The sequence below is a fragment of the Ursus americanus genome, chromosome 6, assembly GCF_024610735.1.
Source record: "Ursus americanus isolate L20-20 chromosome 6, mUrsAme1.1.p, whole genome shotgun sequence".
Classification (NCBI taxonomy): Eukaryota; Metazoa; Chordata; class Mammalia; order Carnivora; family Ursidae; genus Ursus; species Ursus americanus.
The window spans coordinates 10865237-10878189 of NC_142132.1; the positions used below are offsets into that span (position 1 = coordinate 10865237).

At 48.9% G+C, this 12953-nt stretch overlaps 1 protein-coding gene across 1 annotated transcript in view; it reads right to left on the minus strand.

Annotated features, from left to right (window-relative positions):
* Window positions 1-272: 272 nt before the first annotated feature.
* The window catches only part of PLPP4 (phospholipid phosphatase 4), a 120408-nt gene continuing 107727 nt past the window's right edge, over window positions 273-12953 (minus strand). The window contains exons 6-7 of the mRNA XM_087862486.1: window positions 10553-10723; window positions 273-836 (exon numbers count right to left, since the gene is read on the minus strand). Of these exons, the coding sequence (XP_087718612.1) occupies window positions 637-836; window positions 10553-10723 (371 nt within the window). The 3' untranslated portion in view covers window positions 273-636. The remainder of the gene's footprint in view (window positions 837-10552; window positions 10724-12953) is intronic.

Consider the following 12953-nt stretch of genomic DNA (forward strand, 5'->3'; position numbering starts at 1 on the left):
GTTTTCACTGTATTTGGTGAAAGCCTCTGTGTGAGCTCATTCTAGATTCAGTGATTTCCTTCTAGATTCAATGATTCAAAGGCCCTGGAAACGCCAAGGCAGCAGCCTCAACCTTCAGCTCCATTTCAGGGCATCTGCCGTGGTAAGCTGCCCTTTCAGAAAGCTTCCAGAGCTCAGCACCTGGAATGATCTGCAGCCAGAGCTGGCTTTGGACCCGCTCCCCACCCCGGCCGTGACACACACCGCGTCTCTGAGCGACTTCTGCTGCCCTGGACGGCCCACACCCGTCTTCCAGGTGGGAGGCTTTATTATTGTTTTACGACCATGAGAACACAGGACGGGGGCTGTTACAGCAAACATTTCAGATAAAGGAACGGACCGAGTCACACCCGCCCTGTCCTTGCGGCCTCCTTCCAATATGTCTCTCGGAGAGTCTTCCTGCGTCCTTCCTTTGCAAATTCAAGAGAGTTGAAAAGACACACTTAAAGTAGCAGGAATATCATGAGCAAAATGGAAGCAGAAGGATAACTTTAAGAAACTGATGAGAAACACACTACAGAAAACCTCTTCTACTGCGCCATGATGCCGGGGTGAAGAGCGTGCCCTGGGCTCAGCGTCCATCCTCCTGAGACCTAGTCATACGGGGCCTTCGGTGATGCCTTCCAGAGGCATGCTGGGCGCGCTGTCAGCGGTGGGCCGCTCGTCTTTCTTCAGGGACGTCGGGACCCGGAGGCTGACGTAGGGTTTGTGACAAGCTGTGTTGGCCAGAGGCGGGTAGTGCTGTCTGTAGCAAATGTAGGCAAAAAGGAGGCCAATGACTCCACCGACGAAAGAATCTAGGCGGAAAGAGCAAAACGGGAGAAATGTGTTACGATGCATTCAAATGTGGCCAGTTACGTCTTCCAGAAAGCGCTCTTCTCACCTGTTGCTGTCAGTGGTTTGCTTGCCGGACCCCCTGAGAGACTAAAGGAAAGAGAAACCATGCTGAGGTATAGATCTTGGTGGCCTCGGCAGCTCTTTTCACTTCTAGCACTTAAAGATTCCTTGAAAGTGTTTCCTTGATTCACTCTTAGATCTTTCATATGCACCTGAGCAGCCCAGGAACTCAGATTTGCATTCTTGAATTTTAAAATCAATTCTAGGTTCTGGAAGAAGTCCAGCCATCTCTATAGGATCTAGATACCCTGGCGGGGGGCTGTGCTTTCTTATTCTTTAGCAAGTTCCCGCTGGAGGCCTGCAGTAATCCTGGTGAGCTAACGAAACCCAACGGGCGTGTGGTCTCTGCCTCGTGGTAAGTGACTTCCCAGGAAGGAAATACACTTCGGAGTCACAGACAAAGTAAAGAAAACATTTTATTGTATACTAGGATGGGCAACTCAACAGATCTCTGCTGTGAGAATCCCAATCCCTCCAACGTCTCATCAAGTTGGGGGCAGAGGGGGGCAGGGCAGGCAGGAGGGGGCATCTGCAGGCACAACGGGCCCCTCACCGGGGGAGGGGGCAGCCCCTTGCCCCAGAAGGCATTCAGCTGATGCCGACGGAGACCCCATGAAAGCAGCCCACCCCAACGACCCTCATTTTGTGTGTGTTTATGTGAGTATGTTGGCGCTTTAAACTGTGTCTACGGATTATTCTCGCCAGAAAGACCCTCGCACAATGGAAAACCTCCCCTAACAAAAGAAATTTGGGACTCTTTTGAGGGTTGCTACCATGCTGAACTGTCATTCTCCCATTTGGGGTTTCCACTTCCACATTTACGGTCTTGTTGGATTGCATACACGTCTTAGAAGCACACAGCATCATGAAGTCCTGAGTGGGGTCGCAAGGCATAATTCTTTTTCTTCTTTTTTAAATTTTATTTTATTTAAATTCAATTAATTAACATACAGTGTATTACTAGACTCAGAGGTAGAGTTCAGGGATTCATCAGGTGCGTATAACACCCAGTGCTCATCACATCACGTGCCCTCCTTAATGCCCATCCCCCAGTTACCCCATCCCCCCTCCTCCCCTCCCCTCCAGCAGCCCTCAGTTTGTTTCCTAGAGTTAAGAGTCTCTTAAGGTTTGTCTCCCTCTCTGATTTCATAGGGTTTCTCCCATAGGTGGAATTTAAGAAACAAAACAGGATCACAGGGGAAGGGAGGGAAAAAAAAGATGAGGTACAATTAATAGGATTAAATCAAGTTCCTCAAAAGGAGAGCTCTTCACATTGCCTGTGGTCAACAACCTATAAAAATGTGCCAGGACTCAAGGGTTCGAGGTTGGAGAGTTGCACGGTTGGTTTGTTCATTTTCTAACCTCAGGGGAACAGCCCCATGGGGCATGATTTTTTATTAGAGTCTGAAATGATCCATGACATCTGCATTTGAGCCACTGACTTACTGAACAGACCAAAGAGCAAAACCTACCAATAATGCCATTCGGTTGGCAGTTTTCTGGGGTACGGCATCTCATTAGGTGCACCACTGACCACAGGACATTGAAGCGTCCTGAGCAAATGTTCTCCAGGCTTACTGATGGAGCAGCACGCGAGGGCCAAGCGAGTCCTGCCCATGCTGTTTTCCCATTGAACGGAAAGAGGGTATCACAGGTCCGCCAGAGTCATCAGAAATAACAAGGGCAATGCAAGGTCCAGGCAAGCTGTCTTCTCAGCAAAGTCATGTGGGGCTTTGTTTTTTACAAAGGTGGAGAACAAGATCCAAAAAATGACTTACTTTCTGAGGGAGACGGTCATCAAGTGCCTCAAGTGGGCTACTGTTATTTCCATGAAATCACACTCCCATCCTGGGGGGCCTGTGCTGACAGAAAAGCAGGCAGGGCACAGGCGGGCCTTTATTAAGGGAAAAAACGCTTGGGATTGACTTTACCCTAAATATGGCAGCATGGGACTGGAGGGTTCAAAAGGGGAATAAATGGATCTCGGTGTCCCTGAAGCACAAAATATCGGAGTCTCCTTACTCAGCATCGATGCCCTTCCATTCCACCCATGTCTGTGTTCCCCAAGGGTATCAGGTGTCCAGTGTCACGTCCATCCCTAGAGCACGAGGCTGAACAAAACAGACACCTCACAGTCTCAGGGGCCAGATGGACACTAACTAATGACAGCCTTATCAGTGAGCCACAGCCGTGATACACGCCACGAAGGAGAAGCGTGGGTCTGTGAGACTGCCCAGCGGAGTAGCCTCGGCTAGTGGGGTCGGACGGGGCGAGTTTCACGGAGGGCGCACCCCCCGCAGGCCAGTCGTGCAGGATAAGCAGGTGTGAACCGGGGGGAGGGGGAAGTGGAGACGGGGGACGCCTGCAGTCTTCCGGGCAGAGGAAAGGAGGAAGGGGCTTGGCAAATTGGGGAAGCAGAAGGAAGAACCATCTTTTACCAGAGGGCTGGTCTCTTTATAATTCAGTAGGACGTAAGTTGACCATCAGGTAGTCCCTGTACCCTTAAGCTCTGTGGACCGCTCGGCATGGACCAGGGACCCCGCTGGCTTTCTGGGAGACTGTCTGTGCACACTTCTTAAGCCATCCCTACCACTCAGTGCTGACATCCCCTTGACGGCCTTCCCCATCTTCGTTTCCCAGAGCCCAGCAGTTATCACTCAGTAAACGTTGGGGGCACTGAGATGCACCAAACCACACTGAAAAGAGGCACTAAAGAATTGACATCACCAGCCACAAAAAGCCCCACGTTGTGCGATCCCATGTACGTGCAATGCCCGGAATAAGGAAATCCATGGAGAAGGAGAGAAAGATTAGTGGTTGCCAGGGGCTGGGGTCGGGGTTTCTTTCTGGGGTGGAGAAAATTTCCAGAATTAGATAGCGGTGATGGCTGTACAACTTTGAATATACTAAAAAGCACTGAATTGTGCACTTTTTAAGAGGGATGAATTCTATGTTACGAATTATACCTCAACAAAGTGGGAGGAGGAAAACAACACTAGATGGGCTCCGATGGTAGGAGAAAGAGGGATAAACGTTGAGTCAGGCAACCTGGATTTGAATCTTACTTATAAAATGGGTATGACCCCCACCCCCTTCTCACGAGGTCAAAGAACAGGAGAGGATCTCACCGGGTCCGGTACCTACTGGCCATGCTCGCCTGCTCTGGCACAAACAAGCAGAAAGGCTTCTGAAGATGTGCTGTCAAGGCCCCTGGGGGAACACATCCCTCTCTGTCACCATGGCAACATCCACTATCACTGAAGCTGGCTTGACTTGGGAACTCGTTTGCCTTGGGCTCTATGACCCAGGACACTACGGTAAAAATCAGCTCTGACAAACTCAACAACTCCACGTGGTTGTTCCTGTTCCTTTCATTCTACTACTAGTGAAGCTTTCTGTTTTTGTGACTTTGAGTTTCTATGAAAGAACTCCCATAGCACAGAGGATACACGATCCGTCTGGCATACTAGGAGCCGGAAGGGCGGCCGCCATGTCTCTCTTCCTCAACACCACACATCCAGGGGAGAATATGCCTGGGACACAGGCACGAGAGACATAATGAATGTTTAAAGTCTAATTTTTTTGTTCATTTTTAAAGGGAAAGAACTTACAGAGAAAAGGTTAATTTTAATAACCCCCCAAAATTTTAATAAAACCAGTGTGAAGAAAAAAGATACTAGTAAGAAAGAAACATGATTTAGTAAAACTCAGTCATTCATTCATTCGTTCAACACATTTATTGGGCACTGTTAGGAGCTGCATTGTGTCCCCCACAAAAAAGATCAGTTGAAGTCCTAACCCCAGTACTTCAGAACGTGGCCTCCTTTGGATATAGAGTCTGTACAAGGGTCATCAAGTTAAAATGAGGTCATGAGGGTGGGCTCTCATCTAATATGACTGCTGTTCTTATAAAAGGGTAAATTTGGACACAGACAGACACCGACAACGATGATGTGAAGAAACACAAGGAAAACACTGGAGGTAGAGATTGGAGTGTTAACGCCATAAGCCAAGGAACATCTGGGGCCACAGAAGATGGAAGAGGCCCAGGAGCATCTTTTCCCTACAAGTGGCAGAGGAAGCGTGGCCCTTCTCCCACCTTGATTTCAGACTTCTAGCCTCCAGGACTGTGAGACAATTTCTGTGGCTCTAAGCCACTGGGTCTGTGGAACTTTGTTACTGCAGCCTGAGGAAACTCACGCAAGTACCTACTATGCGCCATGCCAACAACAGACAAAAATCCTTGCCCGCATGCAGGTCAGACTCTAGCGCAACTACGGACCCCAACTACGGTCCCCAACTACGGACCGCGTGAACCATTTTGTTCCATAGTGTCTACATCTGTTTCCACGTTACTACAGCCAGATCCAGGAGCTGCCACAGAGACTGCACAGCCCGCACAAAGCCTAAGATATTTACTGTCTGACCCTTTACAGAAAAAGTTTGCAGACTTCTGTTCTAGTGGATAAGGACAGACAATAATCAATATGCCGTCAACTACTCAGTTCGTTAGACAGTGACAGACGAGCAAGATGAGAGTGATAGGGAGAGGGGAAGAAGGGCTGCAGTTTCAAGAGTGGTCTTCACAAGACTTGTTCACCCAGAAGGTAACACTTGAGCCAAGGTTAGGAGGGGCAGGGAACGAGGCACACCTCCAGAGGGAGTCAGATTCTGGAAATATTTTGAACAGAGAGCCCACAAGAGAAACCAGAGAAAATGAGAGAAAGTAGAGGGGAGAAGGATCGGAGTGACACGAAGCCAGGTGGCCCACCGATGAGCCTTATGAGAGCCCACATCCATCTTCCCTGGGAACTGAGCAATAGGGGAAGGCCAGGGCTAACCTGGAGGCAGAGAGGGCAGAGGGCCTGACTCACACTCCCTTTGGCCTGGCCCAAAGTGCCATCCAGTGGGTTCTGAGGGAGGGAGGCAGACAATCGGGGGCTGCAGATGGCCCCAGCCCTCCTGTGGGGACACTGAGGATAGGAAGGCAGAGGTAGGCAGACTCATAAGGAGTCGAGGCTGAGAGGCTCCGAGGTCCTGAGCAACATCTGGCAGCTGATGTTGAACATGTGAATACAGACCCTGCCGCAGAGGCCGCCGATGGTGGAGGGAAAATGAGTTAAGACCAGTTCACTCCAGATGGAGAATATCCCTGGGAGAATATCAGTGTTTCTGTTTTACTCAAGGCTGGTGGGGTTCTGGTAGGAACGGTAATAAAGTTCCAAGGGCTCCTTTTCAAGTCACTTTGTTCAGAAAATCTAGAGACTGCTTCTGACAGCCCAAGTAAACACCTGGTTAACATAACAGAGGGTGTCCCTCAACTCTGTGTGTGTGTGTGTGTGTGTGTGTGTGTGTGTGTGTGTGTGTGTGTGGAGGGGAGCAGGGGTAGCAGCCTCTTCCTGGCTCTTTACTGTGGCACATGAATCATCCAGCAAAGTACCCTCCTTCCCCAGCTACCTCATCTGAAGGGCTGAAAATCGCCCAAAGTCGGGTAACTACACAAAAATTCATTTCGAATCACAAACCCTTCACAGCCCAGTCAGGGAAACGGGGCGAAGTCAGTGGCGGCTCCCTTGAACACTTCAGCCCCATCAAATATGGCGTCTGTGACTGCCATGGATGCTTTCTAACCTCGGGCTGGGTGGGAATGAAGGACCGTTTCCTCCCTTGAGACCTATTCTTCTGTATTACATTCGGAGGGAGATGTTCTTTCTTAGAGTGAAACCCTGCACAAGTACCCAGGGCTGCTTAAAATGACCTTATGATTACAGAAGCCGGTGTTGGTTGGAAGATTACTCCCAAAGGTGGAGTTGCATGAGGAGAGCCTAGATCCAGATGTAGGAATGTGAGGGGCCGAGGGAGCTCACGATTATGTCCACTCATAGAACAAACAATACGTTCCTGCCACTCCTGTAATTCTTCACTGACTAGAAATCATAAACACACAACCTATGAGTTGAGACAGAAGCGAGTTCAGTAAGAAGCTCTTTCTCCACATGTGTTTTCCTTAGCGGGGGGAATTCTACAAGTTTTAACTCTTGGAAACACATGGCAAATTACAAAGGTCAACATCTTTGTGAGGTGCTGGGCTTGGCAGTTAGCATCGCCCATGAAACTCTGTAGCTTCCAGTTTGCCTCAAAGCGGGCATGTCACAAAGACATGGAGACTCTCGGCCGAGTATACAGCCTCAGGACTGAAGCTTCTGGCTTCATTTCTGCACAAGTCCTGCTAAATGTTGCACATGCCCCTTCCTGCCATGGCCTGTTCCCTCCGTTTTCTGCACTTAATAAAACAACGGGCTTGTATATTTGGAGTGGAGCTGGGAAGGCAAGAAAGACAAGAAGGGTGTTGATAACAGAAAATAACCATGATAATGGAAAGACGGAGGCATTTGGGATTATGGGCTATTTACTGGATAAGAATATATAATCGAGAAATTGGATGTACTTCTATATTAGACACAGTTGTGTAAGTCAAAATTGAAATGGAGTCATAAAAATCTCATAATATTAATGGTATTAACTAAAGTCTATAATGAGAGGGATTTGGGTTTTGCTGATGCCTACGGGGCTCCGCATGGATTCTCATCGCGACGGGAGGTCCCTGCCCACGGTCACTGGGCAGCTCAGTCTGCGAAGAAAAACAACTTATTTATTTCCATCAGGCATCCTGCCTCAAACACCCACCCACACTGTCCATCCCTTCTCCAAGCTGGAAACCGTGGAGGCCTCCCTGACTACTCCCTTAATGAGTGAGTATTCAATGAATAAAATTTCCCACTCATTAGACACTGCTGCTTCTTAACATGTAATAAGGGGGGAAAAGATGGCACTGAGGTACACCCTGGACCAGGGTTTCTCAAGCTCAGCAGAAGCCATCTGGGACCGGGTAGGTCTTTGCTGTGAGGGAGGCGCTGTCTTGTACATTGTAAGAGGTTTACCAGCATCCCTGGCTTCTCCCCACCAGGTTCCAGGAGAAACCACCACTACCACCACCTCCCAGTTGTACAAACCAAAAAGATATCTGCAGATATTGACAGATGTCCCTTGGAGGTATAGTCACCCCCTGTTGAGACCCCTGGTGTAGACAATGACAGATGGCCTCACAAAAGGGAATTCAGGTAAAATGAGCCAGACCCATTTCAGAGCCCATTTAAGAGGCCAAGGAAAGGCACACTCCTCTCCTGGCTGATTCTGGGGACATACACTGAACAGATGACACAGGTGAACTGGTACTTGGGCCACATCGATGACCTGTAACAACCCACATACACTCAGTTGAGCCTGTGGGAGTCTACCATGACAGCTTTGGTTCGCCCCTCCAGTATGGCCCTAAATATCCCTGAACACAAATTCTCTTGCTTTGCTTTCCTATCAGCCCACAGAGCATTAATATTCTCCCTCTACGGCTCCAAGTTCCCTTCTGTGGCAGCTGGATAAGACGGGTCGGAAGGCCCATGGCCAGCAGGCCTTCAACCACCAGCTGCGTCATGAGTCCCCCACTTCCATAAAGCCTGGGACTGTGATTCTTCTTCCTTTCGTGATGTACCAGCCACAGCAAGGTAATGAGTAAAAAACCAATCAGAATTTAAGAGAGCCCAGTCTCCTGTCTGAGGGTGCCAGGACGAGATCACTACACAAAGGCCCTTACTGCCTTCCAAGATAAAGCAACGCTCTGCTCGAATATGAAACCCTTCATTGGTTCTCAGATCCAAAGTGACTGAATGGAACTGCAAACCAGGGACCCAGAGCTTACACTCAGACCATGTTCCCAAATGCGTCTGCCTCTAAATCAGTTGTCTGGGAACACAACCCATCCTTCTCTAGAAACAATGCACGAAGCAACAATAATGCTAACTGGCATTTGTGTAATGTTTTCATTTACAAAGTACATGCAGATCCATTATTTCATTCAGTCTATAAAATAGCATGTGAAATATTTGGGGATTATTGTTCCCAAGTTCAGAAGAAGAAACTACAGCTCACAAGGGATCAATGAAAAGTAGTCCATAAAACACGAGCCAGCCCGTACTATTGTTCATGGGGAAATGCCCCCATCATGTGGGCCGTCATGATGCTGTCGGAAAATAGCCCCGGGTGCCGTGGGTACGTCTTGGCGCTGCTGACGCAGAGACTCTGCCCCTGCTTCCCTCCCGTGACGGAGCTTTGTGTCCCCAGGACCTCATCCAAGGCATTGATAAAAGTACATCACAAGGGAGGGCACAGGGTTCTGCACTAAGGCTTCTAGTGACCGGCCCATGAGAAGGGCCTCAAGACCCTGGACGGCACTTGACGCATCCACCTGTCCAGACCATGCGTCAGTCTGACTTTCCCCTGAACCCTTGGCTCTCAGCTCAAAGCTGCTGCTAGAAAGAAGTCCATAAAGCCCAGAGCATGAGTTCCAAGAGGCTGGCGGGTGGAATTGAGGTCAGGGAAGGAGCAGGAAAGCTGGAGAAGCACCGCGAGGAGTAGGAGGGCCCAGAAAAGATGGGGAGACGATGTCCCCAGCTAGGAGCACCCCTCACCTCTGGCCTCATCTGCTACATCACTACCACTGGAATAAATAGCTGGGAAGAGGTGAGAAGTGTGCAAGATCACAAGGCAGCTGGCCGCAGAGACAGTAAAGGGGGAGGAGGGGAACTGCCTGGGGGCAGCAGGAAACAGGCAAGGCAGAGGAGGGGCAGGCCACAGGCTGATCCTGGAAAGCCATTCAGATCATGGGAAGCTGGATTTGGGAACATATATCATTCAGTGTATTTGCTTAAAGTTGACCCACTGGAGCTCTTCCCCAAAGCTGCTCAACCTTGATCAGAAGTCACCGACTTGCATGTTAATGCAGACTTCTGGCCACCACTCCAGACCCACCCCCACAGTTGGCTTCCTATCTCAGGGTGGCCTGGTCAAGGTACCCTGAGGATCGCCCTGTGGGAAGCATGGCCCTACGTCCTGCGCTCTGGGAGGCCCGAAGACACCACCTCTGTCTCTGCTCCCTGCGTGCTGTGGCAGATGCTAGTTGACGTTCTGGCAGGCCGTGAGCTGTAGCTTATCTGCAGGAGGACAAGGCATGGTGTGGTTTTAATCCAGTCCCTCAATTGTTGTGTGTTATTTTCCCTTTTCTCAGATACTCCAGGATTCATACATATAGGTAAGCCTCACAACAGCCTTGCAGCAGCTGCTCAGAACGCTGCTGGCATTGATCCCTGGGCCGGACCCATCCTTTGGAAGTGCATCTGTGGTGAGAAGTATGTCCTTGTGGGACGGATGTGAGATGTGAAAGGAGCCAAAAACCACTTGGCACCAAGTCTGAAGACTCAGGCAAGGGATCTAGCAGGGAAATCACAGTTGGGTCTGAGGCCAAGGGTCTGCCTACCTGCCGGGACTTGAGCAGAGAGGAGGAGGAAGGGCTTCAATTCGATCCCCAGTAAGGGCAGTATGGAGGCCAGCGCTCACACGAACAGGCGTGTTTTCCTTAAAACTGTATCTGCTGTTATTTCAGCCTACTCTGGTCTGACGGTGGGCACTTGGTTCTCCCTGAATAGGTACCTTTCTATACCCATCCCTGCAGGAGAGTGTCAGACTACCGTGAGGACTAGGCAGGCCCTGGGCAGGGACTCACCTTGCCAGTGATGCTTGTAGTCACACATACGGGACAGGGCAATCATCATGGCGCAGTATAGGGGCAAGATGGCGGCACAGAGCCGCCAGCTCTTCCCCCGCCCACTCTCGGTGAAGCAGTGCAGCTTGCCAGCCAAGTAGAACGTCGTGAAGCCAAGGCCAGAAAAGGCAACTGCCAAAGAGAAACAGCAGGTGTTACACTAGCAGGTGGTAAGTGGCAGAGACGCAGCACGTCCTGGGCATCCTGTCTACCATCTTGCACGCCCCAGGGCCAAGGCATATTGGCACCAGGCACCATCTAGGCAATCTGTGCTCTTGCTAGAACCATGCTGGTATGAAACTTTTAACAAGGAGAATGACCTTCCGGCTTGTGTGTGATCAAAATTTATTCTATTTCATTCATTCATTCGTTCATTCATTCATTCATTCAACGATTTAATGGGTATCTACTATGTGCTAGATAGGCACTACTCCAGGTGGGGGACTAACAAAGGGCATCCGATGCTGTCTCTGTGTTAAGGGGCTCAAGGTCTGGTTCAAAGACATAAGCATGTGAAGAGAGGATTTTAATATAATGTGTTGGGTTAGAACACAAGACCGGGATGACTGCTGAGATTTGAAAAGCGAGGGAAAGGAAGGGATTCGGGGGCTTAGGGGGCTCTTGGTAAGATGGGTGCAGCACAGCTATGGAGGAATGATTTTGATGGAGAGGTTGGCAGTGACAAGTGCCTTGTTTTCTCCTAAAAATCATGGTTACTGATCTTTAGATTTGCAAAGACAACTCATGACTGTGCTAAATCCATGGTCAAAAGCGTGGAGGCTCGGTGTAGCATGTGTAATCCCCAGACTTCTCACCCAGTCAGGTTCAAACACAGTTGGAACTCAGCGAGATTTATGGTAGGTCTTCTGTGGGCTTAGAATGGTCGCAACCATGGCTACACGTGGAGTAGGAAGGTGAAAACCTGAAAAACCTAGGAAGCTTTAGAAAATCCTGGTAGTCAGGTCTCGCTGCTGGACATTCTGTTGGTGCTGGCCTACTGGTCTGGAGCGTGTGTGTGTTAGTGTGAGAGAGTGTATTATGTGGGAGTGGGAGTGTGTGTGTGGGGGGGTTGTGGGTGTATATGTGTGTGAATGCATGTATGAGTGTGTGTGTGTATATGTGAGTATAAGTGTGTATATGTTTAAGTGTATGTGAGTATATATGTGTATAAGTATGTGAGTGTGCATGTGTGTACATGTATGAGTGTGTACATGTGAGTATAAGTGTATATGTTTGAGTGTATACGTGTGCGAGTATGTGTGTGAGTGTATGTGAGCATGCATGTGTGTATGTGAGTGTATGTGTATGTATGCATGATATGTACAAGTGTGTGAGTGTGCATATATGTGAATGTATATAAGTGAGTATATGTGTATATGTATGAGTGTGTATATATGTAAGTATATGTGAGTATGTGTGTATATGTATGTAGTGTATGTGTATATGTGTGTGTATATGAGTATATGTGCATGCTTGAGTGTATATGTGTGCATGTATGCAAGTGTGTGTGAGTGTATGTGATCAGGTATGTATGAGTGTATATATGTGTGTGAGTGTGTATGTGTGTGTATATGTGAGTATATGTGAGTATGTGTGTATACGTATGAGTGCGTATGTGTATATGTGTATAAGTGTGTATGTGTGTATGTGAGTATATGTGAGTATGCATGTGTGTGTGTGAGTGTATATGTGAGTGTGAATGTATGTGTATGTATGTGTGATATGTACAAGTGTGTGTGTGCATATATGAATGTATATAAGTGTGTGTATGTGTAGGAGTGTGTACATATGTGAGTATATGTATGTGTGTGTATAAGTATGTGAGTGTGTATGTGTGTATGTGTAGGAGTGTGTACATATGTGAGTATATGTATGTGTGTGTATAAGTACGTGAGTGTGTATGTGTGTATGTGTATGAGTGTGTACATATGTGAGTATATGTATGTGTGTGTATAAGTACGTGAGTGTGTATGTGTGTATGTGTAGAAGTGTGTATGTGTTGAGTGTGTGAGTCTGTGTATGTACGGTATGTGCATGAGTGTGCGCATACGTATATGTGAGTGTGGGAGTGTGTGCATGCGTACTCCCTGAGTGATTCTAACACCAGCCGGGATTGAGCTTTGGACACTCGTTGAAGCCACAGTCCCTGCCTTCTCTAGACACCAGCCCAATCAAAGCTTTCCTCTTGGTGAGAGAATACCCCTGGGCGGCAGACTCCTCGGCAGCCAGCCCACACAGGGACTTGGTAAAACCGTTCTTGCAAGTACTCTGGGTGCCAGTCCACCGGCGACTCGGGAGACTGCCCGAGCCCGAGCCGCAGCCTCGGCGTCGCCGAGTCAGTTACGGATGCACAACGCAGGCC